Source organism: Trachypithecus francoisi, unplaced genomic scaffold (assembly GCF_009764315.1).
Source record: "Trachypithecus francoisi isolate TF-2019V2 unplaced genomic scaffold, Tfra_2.0 Lachesis_group11, whole genome shotgun sequence".
In the NCBI taxonomy this organism is placed as follows: domain Eukaryota; kingdom Metazoa; phylum Chordata; class Mammalia; order Primates; family Cercopithecidae; genus Trachypithecus; species Trachypithecus francoisi.
The window spans coordinates 106,256,528-106,275,086 of record NW_022681456.1 but is presented as its reverse complement, the minus strand read 5'-3'; the positions used below and the strand labels follow the sequence as shown (position 1 = coordinate 106,275,086).

Here is an 18,559-nt window from a genome sequence, read left to right as displayed (position 1 = left end):
CAACAGTCCAGGAATTAGTCTGTTGGCTGTACCTTCTGACTGATCCCGCCAATTCTCAACCTTCCCATTCCAGGTTTCTGCTCCACTGGAGGATCTCGACAGCCTGGTAACTGTACTCTCTGCCTCCACCCCTTGTCCCTTGAACAACTCTCCACCTACCATCATTTTATACTCACATCATCTTTTAAGAAAATAGAAAGCTCTCCTTAGAAAATGCTTTTCTTAGCATTGTCATTGGTAATAAGAACAGGGAATTAGAGTAAAATATATGATATAAATTATTTTAAAAACATAATATATGTTTATCATCCCAGTGGAACTCCCAAACGATGGGTGTTTTCTTAACTCCTTGTCTCTACATGATAGATTCTGTCAATCTCTACAGCCTTATAACAAACAACTTGACCTGGTGTTCGAGTCCCTCTCTAAACTGGTTGCAGTCTACCTTTTTACCTTTATTTCCCCATTGTTGTGTACGGTTGTGCCTGTACGTCAGCCAAACCAGGTAGCCTGTATTGTCAGAATGTATCACACAAACCTGTTTGTGCTGTTTTCTTTGCCCAGAACAATGTATGCTTTTCCATTTATCAAAATTCTATTAGACTGTCAAGGCCCATTTCAAAAACCAGTAAAAACATTTTTTTGTGGTAGCATACAATGTTGACATTCAAGCATCTCCAGTCCTTCTTGAGGTGAAATCATAATGGATTAAGAGTGGAGAGATGAGGTTTTTCTGTGGGTTGGCCTCTGTGGCTCTGGGAAAGTTGTGTTTTCAGGCCTGTTTCTCATTTCTCAATGATCCCACTCAGAAAAAAACTAAGCTCACTCCCTTCTTTGAGACCCTTGTAACTCTCTGTTCCCCCCATTTCTTATCACCTGTATGCTGGCTTGCATTGGAGTTATTTATTTTCTTATATTTATTTGTGTATTAGGTGATAAAATTGCTGTACAGTACCCTTATTTGGCCATTAACCAATGCACATGTAACACCCTGCATAGGATTCCATACAGTAGCTGCCCAATAATATTTGTTGAATGCCTATTTATTTAGGTTGTATTCACTAGAAGGTCTGTTTAAAACACTGAGAGTGAGCACTCAATTAGCTTACTGCTTTCTGACTCATTTCTTTTGGCTGGTGCTCCTAAGAACTTGAGATTTACTTTCTGTTCCTTCCCCATATTCACAGAGGAAGCTGTCTTCTAATATCTTTCCCAGAAGGCACAGTGCAAGATAAAAGTGAACATCAGTATTCATAAACAGGTCTTTGAGAAAGCAAAGAATGCTAACAAGATTAATGTCTCAAAAAGAACATCTCATAGTAAAATAATTTGGAGCCCTGTTTGGGACATTCTTGAGAAAAAAAGAACTTCTTTATTGACCCAATAAATTAGTTTATTTGGGATGTTTTGGTGTAGTTAGGAAAGAAGGAAACAAAATATTTCTAGTCCTTATCTTTTGGAGATTCATTCTGAAATATTTATGGACAAAAATGTTATGATATCTGGCATTTGCTTCAAAACAAGGCAGGTGTAGGTTTAGAGGGTCAGAGTTTGAAACAAGATTGGCCATAGGTTGGTAATTGCTGAATCTGCATGATGGATATACCAGGATTCATTAGATTCTTTGTTCTGTCTACTTTTGTATTTATCTGAAAATTTTCCTAGTAATGCTCTAGAATCTTTAGCCACATATCATAGGCTGTAGAATGAAGCACACCTAGATTCAAGCCTGGCTTTATTACTATTAGCTGTGTAAACTTGGACATACGGCCTAACCTGTCTGAATTTGCTGTGTCCCCTGTGAAATAGACATTGATTTTCATAGTTCTTTTGAGGATTCAAATAAACACACACAAATATATTACATATATACATATATTTCCACATATCTGTAGCACTGAGTTCTGGCCTAACCTGTCCATAGAAACAAACCAAGTAGGTCATATTTACAGGCAAGACACTGCCTCTCAATGCCTTGTTTTCCCACTTGCTGATGACTAAGAAGGGCTTTCCTTTCATGGAGTCGTTTCCCAAATTTCCAGTGATCACCAGATGTGCATACCAAATATATCCCCATGTTCTTCAGGCCTCACCGACTAGTGGCTTCCATGTAGATTTTCAACGTCTTGAGAAATTGTGGGGCCAAGAAGTTGGTTTCACCACTCACGTCTCCGCGGTTCTTTTGGTTAGTTGTCCACACTGTCCTATAACAACAGAATTGATTCTTCCTTCTATCTTACTTCAGTCTCAGCTCTGACCCTACCAAGATACTCTGTAACATATGCAAAATACCTGGATCATAGTGAACACTCAGAAAGAAAATTAGCTGCTTATATTACCTAGAATCAGAATTATCAGTAGCATGAAGGCAGAGGATATCTTGAAACAAGCCAATGATCTGGAGATGAATTTCTCTGTTTTTCTTTTGGTTGTTAAAAAACTTCCATATACCAAGTATTAAGTGTCTGGTCTCTCTTTGAGTTATCCTTCATGTTATTACATGTTTTTGTCTAAGATATACTATCACTGGGAGGAGGTGATTTATTAAGGCCAAGAACAGGATCAATTTAAAAATATCTCAGAAGATTTTCTGGCTATTGTCTGTCCTGTTCTTCCAAGTTGTGTGTGGGTGCAGCATTAATAACCTTGGAGAATAAATAACATTGCCAGTTGCAAAATTGGAACGTGTAGAAGTTGACTGATAACTATATTATAAATGAACCTGAAAGTGGTGGGTGTGACTTGTAGATCTGAGGGTGTGGTATACCTTTAGTTAGAAAGAGAAAAAATAAATGCAAACCTATAAGCAAATTGAGCTTTGTTTATGTTCCAGTAGTTCTAATCTTTTAAAATTCAACTTAGCGTTCTTCCTCTTTTGGGAAGATTTAAACAGACACTGGGTCAAGTCAGAAGTAAGCCTATAGAGACTCTTTTTGTTATTTTTTTGTTCTCAGAAAATCACATTAATTTACTTAACAGTTATCTAAAATGGGTCAAATAGTAAACATTATGTTGGAACCATAAACGTTTATTAGTGGAAGGTTTCTGATCACAAAATCTGTAGTTTAATATTTCATATAAAAGAGCAAAAATAAAATAATCCTGGGAGATTAGGCCAATTAATCTTGAAAGTTATTTTTTATTGTTCTTTATGTTGTTCAATCTAAATATTGAAATAATATTGCTGTGTGTGTGTGTGTGTGTGTGTGTGTGTGTGTCTCCTGTGTTCGCTGACCCAGCCCATGGGAGAATCTGTTTCATATTTTCCATGAGTACTTTTGCTACCCCACCCTACATTAGACTCTTGCTGTCAAAAGCAAATGGGCTGGACCATGGATTTTTCATGTAAATGTTATGCAGGTTAATATTTGAATGGCTTGGACAGAAAGAGCATTCTTCCTGCTCTGTGCTATCGGCATGTGTTAGATTCATTGACTTGAGCCAATCTTCTACATGTAAGTGAATCTCTCATCTGAACTTTCTTTTTCTTATTCTTTATTTTCCTTGATTTTAAATTATATCTAGTAGATTATCTTTCACATGATCTGTCCAGGTGTCACAGTTGGTGCGTGCTGGTTATGTTCTGCTGTGGGCCTGGGTTGCTGGTTTAAATAGAGGTGACTTTAGAAGCTGGAAGAAAAGAACCCAAATGTGGAATGTTTTTGTCCCAACCCCTTGAGGGTTTCATCTCCAACTTTCATGAGCTATCATCCTAAATTTGAAACCAGATTAAAAAAAAAAAATCTTTACTCTAGTTATTCTCACAAGAAGAAAAAAAAAATTGTCATTAGACCAAACTTAAGAAAACTTAGGATTGGGATATGTTGTATATTGGGCTGTTTTCTGATCATTGAGTTTTATAAAGATGAGTACTTCGAGAATAACGTCCAGTTGCTTACTTTGCTACTGTTCCAGAACAAGGTAGTATATGGCTACTAAATAGGCAATTTCTCCAAAATCACATATTTGTTTAATAAATGTTTTGTATTTATTGAAAGACTTCTAATTACAATGTTTCACATCTAAGGTATAGGGCAAAAGAAGGCCTTACACAGAGCATTAGGGCAAATGAGACTGATATGTAACATAATGGAGGCAAACTGTATTTTTACTGTATTTATTACTTTGGCTTTAAATAATAATTAGACCTTTGGTTGAAAAGGTTTTCAGAAATGATGTGCTCCCTTTTCCCCAAATTGGAAGCTGGTATAATGGAACAGAAAATAAGAACTGCATTCTCTTTTATATTTCTTAAATACGAATATCCGTGATTTTGACAGGTACAAAATGAAGCCTTTTCTGACAATGTGTACAGTGTTTTTTAGTTATAGTGCAATAATAAATGTTATTTCATGCTACATATAGTAACAATGTTTTTATATGTGTTAGGATATTATACCTTAGTATTAATAAATCAATTCTTATTGATTTTTATGAAGTGTTACCCTCAATAAAACTGAAGGATATTTAATTTTCTCCATTTTATAGCTTCCTTTGTTTTCTTTCTTTCTTTTTATTTTTTATAAAGCAGGGTCTTGCCCTGTCACTCAGGCTGGGGTACAACGGTATGATCACAGCTCACTGCAACATTAACCACCTGGGCTCAAGCAATTCTCCCGTCTCACCCTCCCAAGTAGCTGTGATCACAGGTGTGCACTACTGTGCCCTGCTAATTTTTTAGTAGAGATGGGGTATTGCCATGTTGCTCAGGTTGGTCTCACACTCCTGACCTCAAACAGTCCTTCCACCGCAGCCTTCCAAAGTGTTGAGGTTATAGGCGTGTGCCACTGTGCCTGGTTCATTATATATATATATATATATATGATAGTATAGTTAAACATATAAAAATTAGTAAGATAATTTATTTAAATATTTTAAAAATAGGGCCATTATCAGTTAACTACAATTTAAGGTACAATTTCTCTTTAAAATTGAATTCAGATATCCCCACTCTGTTAATTCTGCCCCGTGCATATTACTTTCCTCTGTGGCATGCTGCTTATAAATTATAGAGTAGGATTTGTATTATGTATTTCAATCCATGCTTGGCCTGCAGGCTTCTTCAGGATAAGAACTGTGTTTTTGTATGTAATCTTTAGCCCTTGTCACTGTTCCTAGCACAAAGTGGACTTTGGATGAAAGTTTGTTGAATTAAATTAAACTGGTGTCATGAGAGGTTTCAGTCATGTATGATCAGACTCAAAGTCATTTAAGGCAGAAACAAAATGAAATGAAAAAGAGAAAAAGTTGACCAACATCATTGATACAGGAGTATTAGGTATAAATCCTTGCTTTGCAAGTTTGTGGATTTTTCTAAACATTTGAGGTGAACATCTTACAAGTTCATGTTAAAATCATCTACCAGTCTAAGACAATAATTGAGAAAAGTCTTCTCCTCTCCAATAACCTAAATTAGGGTATGCCCAAGTTGGTTTTGTTTACAGTGGAGAGGACACTGTATTTAGTTCAATATGTGTTTGAAAGCTGACTCCACCATTCTGACTGGTCTCAGGAAATTACTTTATTAACTGGCCTTCAGTTCGTTACCTGTAATAAGTAAATCTTTCCTTGCTAAAATCTTCTGCTAAGGTTGTTGGGAGAATTAAATGAGATGATACATTAAAGGGTTCTTGTAAATTGTAATGCACTAAACATATATAAGCTGCTGTCATTGTACTAGATAAATGCAAATTGAGCAAACCCTTAGTAAAGCTGTACTTTACTTGTCTGTGACTGTGGGAGCTACCTTCTTGGACTGATTCTAAATCTCATGTGTGATACACAGTATTCCCCCATGGGAACCCGTTGTTGGTTGTGACAGTTAATAAGTTCTGTTTGATTATGGAATAACTAAATGCCTTCTTTTTACTTTGTGCAGGTTTTTGATGTGTCTGAATGGTTTCAGTTTTAATTTATTAAATTTTAATTTATTTTTCTGAACTAAATCAAATAATTAATATACTAGAAAAGCTTGTTATTAGAAACGAAACTATGTTCTCACTGTATTTTTTGAAAAAAAGTTGTACAACTTTAATGTCCTAAAGTTACCCCCAAAATAGGAATTCCTTGTAGAAATTAAGAGGTTCATATGAAACTTTCAAACACTTGCCCTGGCAGGCTGGGACTACAATTCTGTTAACCCCTTTTTGAGCATCAAGTGATAGGTGCTGACTTAGATGTAATCCTTCAGATCTCTGAGATATGGATTAAGTTTGAAATGCATGATTTTTCTAGCTAGAAAACTGAGAGCAATTTTAAAATCACCAGGTCAAAAATTTTAGGTTGAGTACTATTCCCACACATAGAAATGTTGTTTCCTGCCCTTGTAGAATTTTCTGTTTAAAGAAAACTTGACTTAAGCATATGAAATAAACCCTGTCTGCCATTTGAGTTTAGAATTTGTTTTGCCCAAAATTTTTATCAGATTTTCTTTAAATATGAGACTTGTAAATATACTTAATATTGGATTTTTGGGTAAGTACAGCTTTGAGGAAGTGTGTATATCCATCTGCCCTATACCATCCCATTCCCATATCCTTTCCAAAAGAGCAGAGTAAATATGGGTTCAATTAGAATTGTATGAAAATGTTTGCTTAAAACAACCTCTTTGGAATGGAAAATGTCAAATTGTTGAACTTATGTCTCCTTTCTTTTTCCTTAAGGAGAATGGTGTTGAACGCGTGTGTTCTGAGAGCCTGCTGCAGTCCAGGTTTGCTTGTTTGTGTTGTGTGTGTGAATTTGTATGCATATTTAGTTGGTTTTAAGAGAATTATTTGGACCTGACATTCCAAAATATGTTTGCTATCTTTTTGGCAGGGAATATTCCTCACTACCATTACCCAGACACACTTCATCGACAGATAGTACTATAACTTCAAGTGGTAAGTGGATTTGGAAATAATACTAAAATAGACTGTTAGTATTATAGCTTTCAGCCTGATGTTCTGTGACCTGCTGGGGTGTGAGCAAATGAGAAGAACATAGGCAAATACTCTTTTTGCATAGTATAGTATAGTTAAATATACTATACTATAATATTATGTGCATAGTATTCACATCATTTGTTTCTTCCTGTTGACAGATCCTGGATTAGAAATTCTGAATATGGCTTCTTGTGACCTTGACAGCAACTCACTCTGTAAGAAAGAGGAAGATACAAGAACAGCTTCTCCCATGACAGAGGCCCAAGGTAAAATGTTGACAGGTATAAGCGTGATTTTCATTCTAAAACACTAAGCAAGTCTATAAGCTAGTGAAGTAACTATCCACACTAGCTCAATAATGTTATTTAATATTAATTTTTTGTAAAATAATTCTTATAAAACAATTTTGAAGATATAGTCTGCAGAAAAGAAATCCAAGTGGTAACTAACCATGGCCCTTCACAGATAAGAATGGTATCAATTTTTTTCTATTTTGTAGCCAGAACAAAAATTATGATATAATGTAATGGGACAAATATTTCCTATGGCAAAGATTGACTGGAATTTCCTGGGTTTCAACTGTAGCACAGAAGTGACATCACCTGCTTAGGAAATTCTTGGAATCCTAGTTCAAATTTATCAGGTTAGAAGAATGAAGCAATTAGCGATGGTCCACCCAGAGGCAAGAGATCTAACCAGATGGTTTGTTGGGTCCTTTTCTACTACTTGACTCCGAAAACAACATAGTTATTCTCTACCATTCCCAGTGAGACACCACTTTAGTTGACATTCATAGGAGGAATAGGCTCTAATCCCCATCAAAATAATAATAATAATAATAATAATAATAATATAATAATAATAATAAATCAGTCAAGGAAAATTCACTTTTTTTTTTTTTTTTTGAGACGACCTCTAGGTCCATCTCCCAGGCTGCTGTGCAGTGACGCCATCTCGACTCACTGCAAGCTCCGCCTCCCGGATTCAAGCCATTCTCCTGCCTCAGCCTCCCGAGTAGCTGGGACCACAGGTGCCCGCTACCACACCCGGCTAATTTTTTTGTATTTTTAGTAGAGATGGGGTTTCACCGTGTTAGTCAGGATGGTCTCGATCTCCTGACCTCGTGATCCACCCACCTTGGCCTCCCAAAATGTTGGGATTACAGGCATGAGCCACTATGCCCAGCCAAGGAAAATACATTCTATTGTTTGAAGTTGACATTTAAGTTTGAGATATAGGTGCTAAAATAGAATAGCCACAAAATTGCAGAAATGGAATCCATTTCATGGGTTAATTACAGAATGCCTTTATACTCTACCTTACATCTAATAAGTAAACCTTTTAATTAAAAATACATCGAGGTTCCATTTGTGACTTATCATATAGACAAAGATGCACAAATTTGATTACACTCTGTTGGTAAAGTTGTAACGACAAAAGAAAAGTGCTGCAGGGAATGTAACTTTTTGTAAATATAGTAGTATCCTTTTATTCACTGGGGCTGCATTCTAAGACTGCCAGTGGAGTCCCAACACTAATGATAGTGCCAAATCCTATATACACTATGTTTTTGGCTATATAGACATACCTAAGATAACTTTATTAATTAGATATTTACAACAACAACTAGTAATAAAATAGAACAATTTTGACAATATATTGCAATAAAACTTATGTGAATGTGGTCTCTCTCTCAAAATAATATTATTGTGGCTGGGTGTGGTGGCTCACGCCTGTAATCCCAACACTTTGGGAGGCCGAGGCGGGCGAGTCACGAGGTCAGGAGATTGAGACCATCCTGACTAACACGGTGAAACCTCGTCTCTACTAAAAATACAAAAAATTAGCCGGGCGAGGTGGCGGGCGCCTGTAGTCCCAGCTACTCGGGAGGCTGAGGCAGGAGAATGGCGTGAATCCGGGAGGTGGAGCTTGCAGTGAGCCGAGATTGCACCACTGCACTCCAGCCTGGGCGCCAGAGCGAGACTCCGTCTCAAAAAACAAAACAAAACAAACATATATTGTTGTATGTAGTATTTTCAGACCGTGGTTGACAGCAGGTAACTGAAACCATGGAAAGTTAAACCTTGGATAAGGGAGGACTACTGTAATATGGAGAGAAATGTTCTAATATCTATCAAAATGTTGAATGTATATATCCTCTGATACAACTATTCATTTTCTAGGAATTTATCCTATAGATAATATGTACACACATCCCAAATAACATATGCAAATGCTTATTATTGCAGCATTGTCTGTAATAACAAAATATTAGAAACAAGTTAGAACTTCTACCAATAGAAGATTATATTTTGCATATCCATGTAATAGAATACTAATATGCAGGCATAAAACATAAATAAGGAGCCTTTTTTCTTATAATAACATAAAAAGACTACTGTTTCTTGGGGGAAAAAGTACAGAATGTTGTGTACGGTGTACACAATTTTGTGGGAAAAAAAGGACAGAAAAAGTTGGTTTTTGGTGCACGTGGGGACGGTCTTACTCTGTTGCCTAGGCTGGAGTACAATGTTACAATCATAGGTCACTGCAGCCTCAAACTCCTGGGCTCAAGCGATCCTCCTGTCCCGGGTTCCTCAGTAGTTGGGACTACAGGTGCAAGTCACCATGTTCAACTAATTAAAAACAAAATTGTGAAAATGGGATCTCACTATGTTTCCTAGGCTGGTCTCAAAGAAAAATTTTTTATGTATGCCTAAAATATTCCTGGAAAGCTAGACAAAATTTAATAACATTGTGTCTAGGGAGATAAACTGGATTTCTGGAAGTCATAGATGGGAGGAAAAATTTTCACTGTAAAACATTTTTATGCTTTTTGATTTATGAACCATATGAGTCTACTACTTGTCCTAAAATGTTTTAAAAACTAAAATAAGGGCTGGGCACAGTGCTCATGCCTATAATCCCAGCACTTTGGGAGGCTGAGGCAGCAGGATTGCTTGAACTCAGGGGTTCAAGACCAGCCTGGGCAACATAGTGAAACCCTTTCTCTGCAAAAATTACAAAAATTAGCTGGGCGTGGTGGTGCATGCCTGTAGTCCCAGACACTTGGGAGGCTGAATGGGGAGGATCGCTTGAGACTGGGAGGTGGAGGTTGCAGTGAGCTGAGATTGTGCCACTGCACTCCAGCCTGGGTGGCAGAGTGAGACCCTGTCTCAAAAAAAAAAAAAAAGAAAAAGAAAAAAAGAGGAAGAAAACAAAAACTAAAATAAAATTTTCATAAGGAAAAAAATTGATTGTATAGCTGTGAAGAAATTGCTTACCATTTTGTTCTTATCTCCATATAAATTGTACAAATATAATACATGTTTTAAATACTGTTTCTCTTAAAAAGAAAGAAACAAACCCTGTCTGTATCTGCTGACCTTTGTGCCTGCACTGAACTAAATGTAGGACAATGGACTGAGTAAACAGGAGAATAATTATCCGGTACATTTCAGTACAAATAAAGAACATAAAAATAAACAGAAATTACCAAAAGGAATGGCACAAGTTAAAAGTGCATCTTTTCTTCTTGGTTTCATGACATTTAATTTAGAAAGGTACCATGTTTTAGAAGGATATCATATTTTTTGTTATCTGCCTTGCATATATAATTTTGAAAGAAAATCTGTTAAGCTATTAAAAAAGCTACTCAGTTACTAATTGTTCATCCTTCTGCCCTCCATTTTCTATTATTGTACCACTGATGTGTTCAATTAAAAAAAAGCAGCAGCAGCCTAAAAAATGATTTTTAAAAAATCCTATTAAAAGGCTATTTGTACAGATGTTCACTTCTCTTAAGAAATCTTCTACGGCCTTAGCTGCTCCATCCCAATTCTGAGTCAATGGGCATGTATACATTTTTTGTAGTTCATCATTTGTCTCATATGTTAAGACCTTTCTCAGTTACTGGACAGCCCATATTGCCACCCTCACTGTTACCTTCTCTTTTACTTGCTCCTGCTCCCCTAACTGTTGTGTGCATTTCCTGTTTCTCACAGGCACGAATCCAGCTCATGACAATACTGCATTCCAAGACTCTGCGAGTAAGGATAAAACCATATTCAATCTGGTAAGGAAATACATATGTTCACAACAAAGGTAATGATATCTTACAATGGTAGAACTACCCCTTTAAGTTTGCAAAGTAGTCTTTGAAGTATTTTCTTATCTATCCTTTCAAAATACTATGAAGTTCGTATAATTTAATAATGTATAGGCAAAGTAGTTAGGCCAAAGTGTTTTTGTGACTTGTCTAAAGTCATACAACAGGGTCAGAGCTGGGACCTCCTAGTTCCACCTTAATTTATCATTCATTCATTCATTCGCTCACTCATTTATTCATCAAAAGTCAATTGGAAACAAGCTAAATATTTCTCATTAGAGGACTGCTTAAATAAATGAATACATTAATAAATGAAGTTGAATAAAACGGTGTTATCTATCTTAATGATGTGTTCTAATCAGGTGAAGAAACAGATAATTACTGAATAATTAGAGTGTGCTTAGTGATTTGAAAGAAAAAAATGCTTGAGATGGCAGGCCAGAAAACATGTCACAGAGGAAGTGCCACGTGAGTGGCCTTGAATGTTTTACAGTTGCATGGTAAAGTTCTAGAAAACATAAGGATAGCTGGAAATGATGAGAGAAAAGAGTTAAATTCCTTCCTTAAAGAGAAAATTCATTAGGCCCCAGAGTGGTAGCTCATGCCTGTAATCCCAGCACTTTGGGAGATTGAGGCGGAAGGATTGCCTGAGGCTAAGAGTTTAAGGCCAGCCTGGGTAACATAGGGAGATCCTGTTTCTACAAAATATAAAAACAAATCTGCCAGGTATGGTGATACTTGACTGTTGTCCCAGATATATGGGAGGTCAAGGCAGATGGATCACTTGAGCCTGGGAGGTTGGGGCTGCAGTGAGCCATAAGCATGCCACTGCCCTCCAACCTGAGCAACAGAGCAAGACCCTGTCTCAAAAAGGAAACAACAACAACAACAACAAAACAAAGACAGAAAGAGAAGACTCATTTCTACTTCTATGAATTAATATCACTAAAGAGTAACTACGGATCTAATTTCATGATTCTTCAAGGGCCTTGCTTATTTCGTGGTCCCTCTGTTGTATGCGTGGAGTGGTGTGTGTGTGTGTGTGTGTGTGTATGTGTGTGTGTGTATTATTGTTTCCTTCTCCTCAATATACAAGCATTGTTCTAGTTAAGCAATTGGTTGCAAGAAAGAGACCCATGCAAGCTAATTCAAGAGGAGGCCATGGCACAGACTTGGGGCAAAAATGTAGATGAAAATTTTCAGCATTTCATTCTGAAGATAGTTAAATGATTGGATTTGTGATTTGGAATGGTGACATGATGTCATTTGTTTCCTTTGTTATTCACAGGGGATTGATTCCAAGAACCCCACAGATACCAAAATCAGAGAAGGCTCAAGTCTCTTATATAAAAATCGCATAGTATTTGCATATAACCTAATGAAACAGGAGAGTTCCCTGATTCCCCTTGCAGGACGTGCAGCAGTGGTGTGGCTCACCTGCTTGGTCACCCCATAGTTCAAACCCCTAGGGGGAGCATGCAGACCAGCAGGTACAGAGGCCAGGGCAAGCGCTTTTGGGCTCTGCCCCACTGGCAGCATCTGGGGGTGAATGTCTGTGATTCCCAGAGTCTGAGTGGGTGTGTGTTACAAAGCTCTTTCAGATTTGCCATCTATAGACAGCTTGTGTTAATTAGCTCAATGGACCTTCGGCCTTATCACAAGGGCAGAGCACCAGTGTGACAGCTTTCTGTATCCTGAGCTGTTGCTCAGTGTCCCAAAAGAATTGGATCACACATGAGCTGGAAGGATGAGTGCAAGGTTTTATTGAGTGGTGGAAGGTGGATCTCAGTGAGATGGATGGGGAGCTGGAAAGGGGGATGGAGTGGGAAGGTGGTATGGAATGGGAAGGTGGCATTCCCCTGGAGTCAGGCTGCCCAGAGGCCATACTCTTCTAAGACTGCCCCAGGCTAAGCTCCCCTTGGCATCCAGACATCCCCCCTCTTCTCTCTTTCTCTGCCATGTCATTCCACTGTTGCCAGTCTGCCAGTCTGCTGGTCTGCCAGTGTTGTGTGCTCACTTCAGCTGCTTGTATTGTGTGCCTGCTAAGGTCTCGGGTTTATGTTGGCACAGGTTGAGGGGTGTGGTAGGCCAGAGTGGTCTTGGAAAATACAACATTCAGACATAGAAACAGGAGTGCCTGTTCTCACTTAGGTCTGCGGGCACAGGCCTGAGGGTGGAGCCCTCACCGGGCACCCCGCCTTTCTCTATCCAGCACTTCCCTGCCCCCTCCCGTATCACTAACACATCCTCTTATATACTTTAAATAATCTCTAGACTACTTATGATACCTAATACAATATAAATGCTATGTAAATAGTTAAAATGACAAGAAAGGAAATGTGTGTGTGTTCAGTACAGATACAACCATTGTCGGCCTAACTAGAATTTTTTTTAGTTAGATCCATAGATGCAAACCCACAAATACAGAGGGCCAGCTGTGTAGGTAGGAGGTAGTGTTGGCTAGTACATATGCTGAACATGGTTGCCCCTAGTAAAAAACGAACAGGATAAAATTCAAGTCCTTTAGTCTTTCATAGGAGAATCTTCTGAGAAAAGAAAATTCCTTCTCATCTCAAAAAAATATAGACATAAAGACACTTTTTAAAATAATGGACCAATTTGCCATTGGAGGTTGTGGGACTGGTTAGGATACTATGGCAATAATTCAGATGAGATGAAAGTAGTATGAATTTAGTGAAGGTGGAGAAAAGGAGATAAAGTTGAGAAATATTTAGGGGTAGAATTCACAGAAGATGATGACATGTCAGGGGTATGGGAAAAGGTACCCAGACTTATGGCGTAACCTGCAGAATGAATAGAATAACATGACAGTAGGGAAAGAGGAAGGAGAGTAGAATTTGTGGGGTAAAATAAGATCAGTTTGAGACAAGTCAAATTTCAGGCTGAACTGAGACACTGATAGTAAGGAGATTTTATATACGGCTACACACCCATATTCATAAACTCACCTGTGCGGTTTTTGAAAGCTGACATATATTTGTGTGTTATCAGCAAAAATCCAAGTGTGTGGATGAGATTTCCCAAGGACTGTGGCAGGAAGGAAGGGAGCACTGAGGATATGGCTAACAATATCTGCTGGAGAAGGCAGAGGAGACTGGGAAGTGGCTGTTGTAGTGATGTGAGGCTGGGGTGTCAGAAGAGGGAAATCAAGAGAAAAAAATCTTCAAGAAGAAGGGATGTATCGATCATTTTAGATGCTATAGTAAGGTCAAGTAAGATAAAGATTGAAAATTATCCACTGGATTTGGCAATAGGGAGTTCAGATAGCTGGTGAGAACACTTTCGTTGGAGTGTTGCGTAAGGGGGTAGAACAGTTAATTGATCACGAATGGGAGAGGAAGAACTGGAAACAGCAGCTACACACAACTCCTTATGTGACCTTAAAACATATCTGTATGCAGTAGAAGCCTAACATAACACTGTCTTAGCAGCCATCTTTGTCACAGTTTCTCCAAAAACGATCTAGACAGCCTCATGTGCTAGCCCCATATCACCCACACCTTACCTCTTCATCCATCCAGTCCTACCTCTTCATCAAACTTCAGCATGTTCCTTGTCTGCAGAAATTCCATGCTACTAAAGTCGTGCAGTCATGGTGCCACTCTCCTTCCTTTTTTTTTTAATTGAGACAGAGCCTTGCACTGCTGCCTAGGTTGGAATGCAGTGGCACGATCTCATTTCACTGCAACCTCTGCCTCCCCAGTTCAAGTGATTCTCCTGTCTCAGCCTTCAGCGTAGCTGGGATTATAGGCCCGGACCACCGCCACTGGCTAATTTTTGTATTTTTGGTAGAGACGGGGTTTCGCCATGTTGGCCAGGCTGGTCTTGAACTCCTGACCTCAGGTGATCCACCTGCCTCAGCCTCCCAAAGTGCTGAGATTACAGGCATGAGCCACCGCGCCCGGCCGTCTCCTTCCTTTTCAGAGCACTTGTTTATCTATCTCATTATTTGGCAATTAATCCTAGTTTGCATTGTGGTAATTCGCATCATGTTTGCATATTTTCATGTATTTACCTGCTTTTGGCTTCAACTAGATTGAAAGCCCCCTTGCAGCCAATTTTATTTCCTTCTTAACAGCATTAAAAACTGTAGAGCAAGGGTCCCCAGTCCCTGAGCCAGGGATCAGAACCTATTCCAGGCTGTTAGGAACTGCGCCGCACAGCAGGAAGTGAGCGGTAGGCCAGGGAGCATGACCACCTGACCTCCGCCTCCTGTCAAATCAGAGGTGGCATTACATTCCCACGAACCCTATTGTGAACTGTGCAAGCAAGGCATCTAGATTGCATGTTCCTTAGGAGAATAACGCCTGATGAGCTGAGGTGGAACAGTTTCCTCCCGAAACTATTTCCCCCTCACCCCACCCCTGCGGGAAAACCGTCTTCCAGGAAACTGGTCCCTGGTACCAAAAAGGTTGGGGACTGCTGTTATAGAGTGTTTTTGTCAGAGTAGGCTTAGGAGAGGACAGGAAGTAGGAAAATAACTGGTTATGAAGTATTTCCACTTATGTACAGCAGTAAAATCTTATGATTTTAGGAAGCCAAAGAGGAACCAGAAACAATAGAAGAACATAAAAAAGAACGTGCTTCAGGAGGTAAGGAATGTTTCTCTCAATCCCCATGCGAATTTTTGTTCTCTACTGATATTTTTGTGGGTGAAATCTGTCCAAATAAAGGTATATCACAAATTCAGCATCTCTGGATAAGGTCAGTAGGACCAATTATTGATTCCATTTGTATCATTTTCAAACAGCCACATTTGCATTGTGTTGACTGTTCGATCCCAGAAAATTTGTAATAACTGGTGCTCTATTGTGAACTAAGAACCAAGTCAATATTGGTAGCAAATTTTATGGTCTACTTTGAGTTCTTTTTCCGTATCCCATCTAAAAGTAAAGCCACTATTTACAGAATAAGTGCTAATATGCTTTCCCCCTTAGCCTACCTCCATTAGGATGGAATAGTGGATAGAGTTCAGGCTTTGGAAAAATAGAGACTCTACATGGGATCAGTCTCTGACTAGCTATGTGATCTTGGAAAGTTACTTAATCTCAAGTCTCGATTTTCTCATTTGCAAGAGGAAAATGAAGAGAAGGAAAGTACACTTAACTGAGAATCCATTCTATGCTAAGAACTAGGCTAATTTCGTGTGCATAGTTTTATTGAGTCCTCCAAATACTATGTGAGGTGGTAAATTGTGGTTCAGTTGCCTAGCCTGTAAAATGTGAACAATAAGAGTATCTACAACAGAAGGTTTGCTGTGAGGATTGAATAAATGAATATGTATGAAGCACTTAGAAAAGTGTCTGGCCCCAAAGTTCTCATAAAAGTTAGTTAATATGATAAAGAAATTATCAGTCTTATCTTGTAGATGGCTTAATGAGTTTGTGACTTGTTCAAGATCACATAACTGTAAGATTCAAAAAAGCTCAGATTTAAAACAAGTTTGTTTGACTTTAAATCCAGTGCTCTTAATAACTAATACATAGTTCTTGGTAAAGTTGTGATAAAATCATATGTGTAAAATGCTTTGCTCTGGGACTGGCCATATAATAAAGCCATGGTTGATGCCATGTTTATTGTCACTGTTATTGTTACCAGTATTATTATTACTACTACTGTTCCTGCTACTATTAATAAAGCCTCAATCCAAAGAAGAACCAGGATACCAGTAGGAAGTTTAGGCTTTTAGCCATGGGATCAAGTATAACAAACATGCAAATGCAAAGAGAACAAACTGGGCTCTCGCTTGATTCTGAGACATCTTTAAGTCCGAAAGACTATTCACATGCTGAGGTATAAACCAATGATTTTAATGTCATTGTGATCCCAATAGCTTAGCATAACATTATAATTTAAGTGCACCCATTATTAGCTGGCTATCATCTCAGACATATTTAAATGAAATACTTTTGTTTAGTGGAGATATAACATTAGATCAAATGTGCTTTTATATGTTAAGCCCTTTTAACCAAATAATATTTTATTGTCTTTTAATAGACTCTGTGGTTTCCCCTCTTCCTGTAACCACTGTGAAATCCGTTAACTTTAGACAAAGTGAGAAGTAAGTGCTTCTTCATGTAGCATGTTAACATGTTTTATTTTTCTGTTGGATTATGTTCAAATATGTTTTTTGTCTTATCCTACAGCACTTCTGCTAATGAGAAGGAGGTGGAGGTGAGTTTAAAGCAATTTTTTTTTTCCTTTTAAAGAAGTGTTCCAGACTCGCCTGCTACAGTCACTTCATGCTTTGGCACAAGCTCTCATATGTTCGGTGTCTGTCTGGCTTGGCTGTGACTCAGTGCAGGTGAACCCTGTGCATGTCAGCATTATGTTGCTGGGGGCAGAAAGAAATGCCTCTGTATAAAACAGTATTAAACTGAAACATCTGACCACATCCAGTTTTCTCTCCTCCTCCTCACCCTCACATTATTTTGACAATAGGCAGAATTTCTCAGATTATCTTTGGGATTTAAATGTGACTGGTTTACCTTGGAGAAGAGAGTGAAGCTTGAAGAGAGGTCCCGTGACTTGGCAGAAGAAAATTTGAAGAAAGAAATCACTAACTGTTTAAAACTATTAGAGGTGAGAATCAGAACATTTGGGATATAAACATTTGGTCTAAGCTAGGCACAGTGGCTCACACCTATAATCCCAGCACTTTTGGAGGCCAAGGCAGGAGGATCACTTGAGGCCAGGAGTACAAGATCAGCCTGGGTAACATAGTGAGACCCCTTCTCTACAAAAAAAAAAAAAAAAAAAAAAAAAAAATTAGCCAGATGTGGTGGTGCGTGCCTGTAGTCCCAGCTACTTGGGAGGCTGAGGCAGGAGGATCATTTGAGCCCAGGAGTTGGAGATTGCAGGGAGCTATAATCACACCATTGCATACCAGCTTGGGTGACAAAGTGAGACCCTGTCTCAAAAACAAAACAAAAAACACCCACAGAAAACATCTGGTCATATTTTTAATAACACTTTCATAAGTACATATGAAATTACTTGTATGACCCAAACCGGTACCAGGTACCAAGCTCTGCCTGACCCAAATGGGAATCATAGAAAGTAAAAATGCAGGACCAGGCTGAAATAAAAATTTCACTAATAGAATATCAGCAATAAAATGAAAAATGTCTTTTTAAAGTAGGTTGTATGAGTCATCTGCCTTTTCTCTGGATTTTCAAATTTCAGGCAGAAGAGGAATCATGCAGAAAACTGAGCAATAGGAAATAATATCAATTTTCAGCTTCAAAGAAGAGAATTGAGTTTTTCCCATTTATGATTAACTGAGGAAAGGGAATGGTAACTGATTCAGTCTTGCAGATGATGGGCAAGCCTGCTATAGGGTACTGAGAGAAGAATGGGGGTGCATAGGAGTGTAACAACTACTATTATCCTTCCATATAGTGAAGTTACCATACATTTAGAGATGAGCTGGAAAATTAGTAGGCTTCGTTTTGGATGAAGGACATTAAAATTCAGAAACCATGGAAAAGAATCATGTTATTTTTTA

At 38.3% G+C, this 18,559-nt stretch overlaps 1 protein-coding gene across 11 annotated transcripts in view; it reads left to right on the top strand.

The window, feature by feature from the left end:
• IRAG2 (inositol 1,4,5-triphosphate receptor associated 2) overlaps nt 1–18,559 on the top strand; it is a 56,163-nt gene that overhangs the window by 20,274 nt on the left and 17,330 nt on the right. For 3 of the 11 annotated variants that reach the window (XM_033222644.1, XM_033222643.1, XM_033222645.1), the window contains 9 exons: nt 74–106; nt 6,663–6,709; nt 6,817–6,881; nt 7,082–7,204; nt 10,928–10,998; nt 15,587–15,644; nt 17,050–17,113; nt 17,199–17,226; nt 17,494–17,634. In XM_033222644.1, the coding sequence (XP_033078535.1) occupies nt 74–106; nt 6,663–6,709; nt 6,817–6,881; nt 7,082–7,204; nt 10,928–10,998; nt 15,587–15,644; nt 17,050–17,113; nt 17,199–17,226; nt 17,494–17,634 (630 nt within the window). The remainder of the gene's footprint in view (nt 1–73; nt 107–6,662; nt 6,710–6,816; nt 6,882–7,081; nt 7,205–10,927; nt 10,999–15,586; nt 15,645–17,049; nt 17,114–17,198; nt 17,227–17,493; nt 17,635–18,559) is intronic. The other 8 variants (XM_033222648.1, XM_033222647.1, XM_033222649.1 and 5 more) reach the window with 4 other exon arrangements.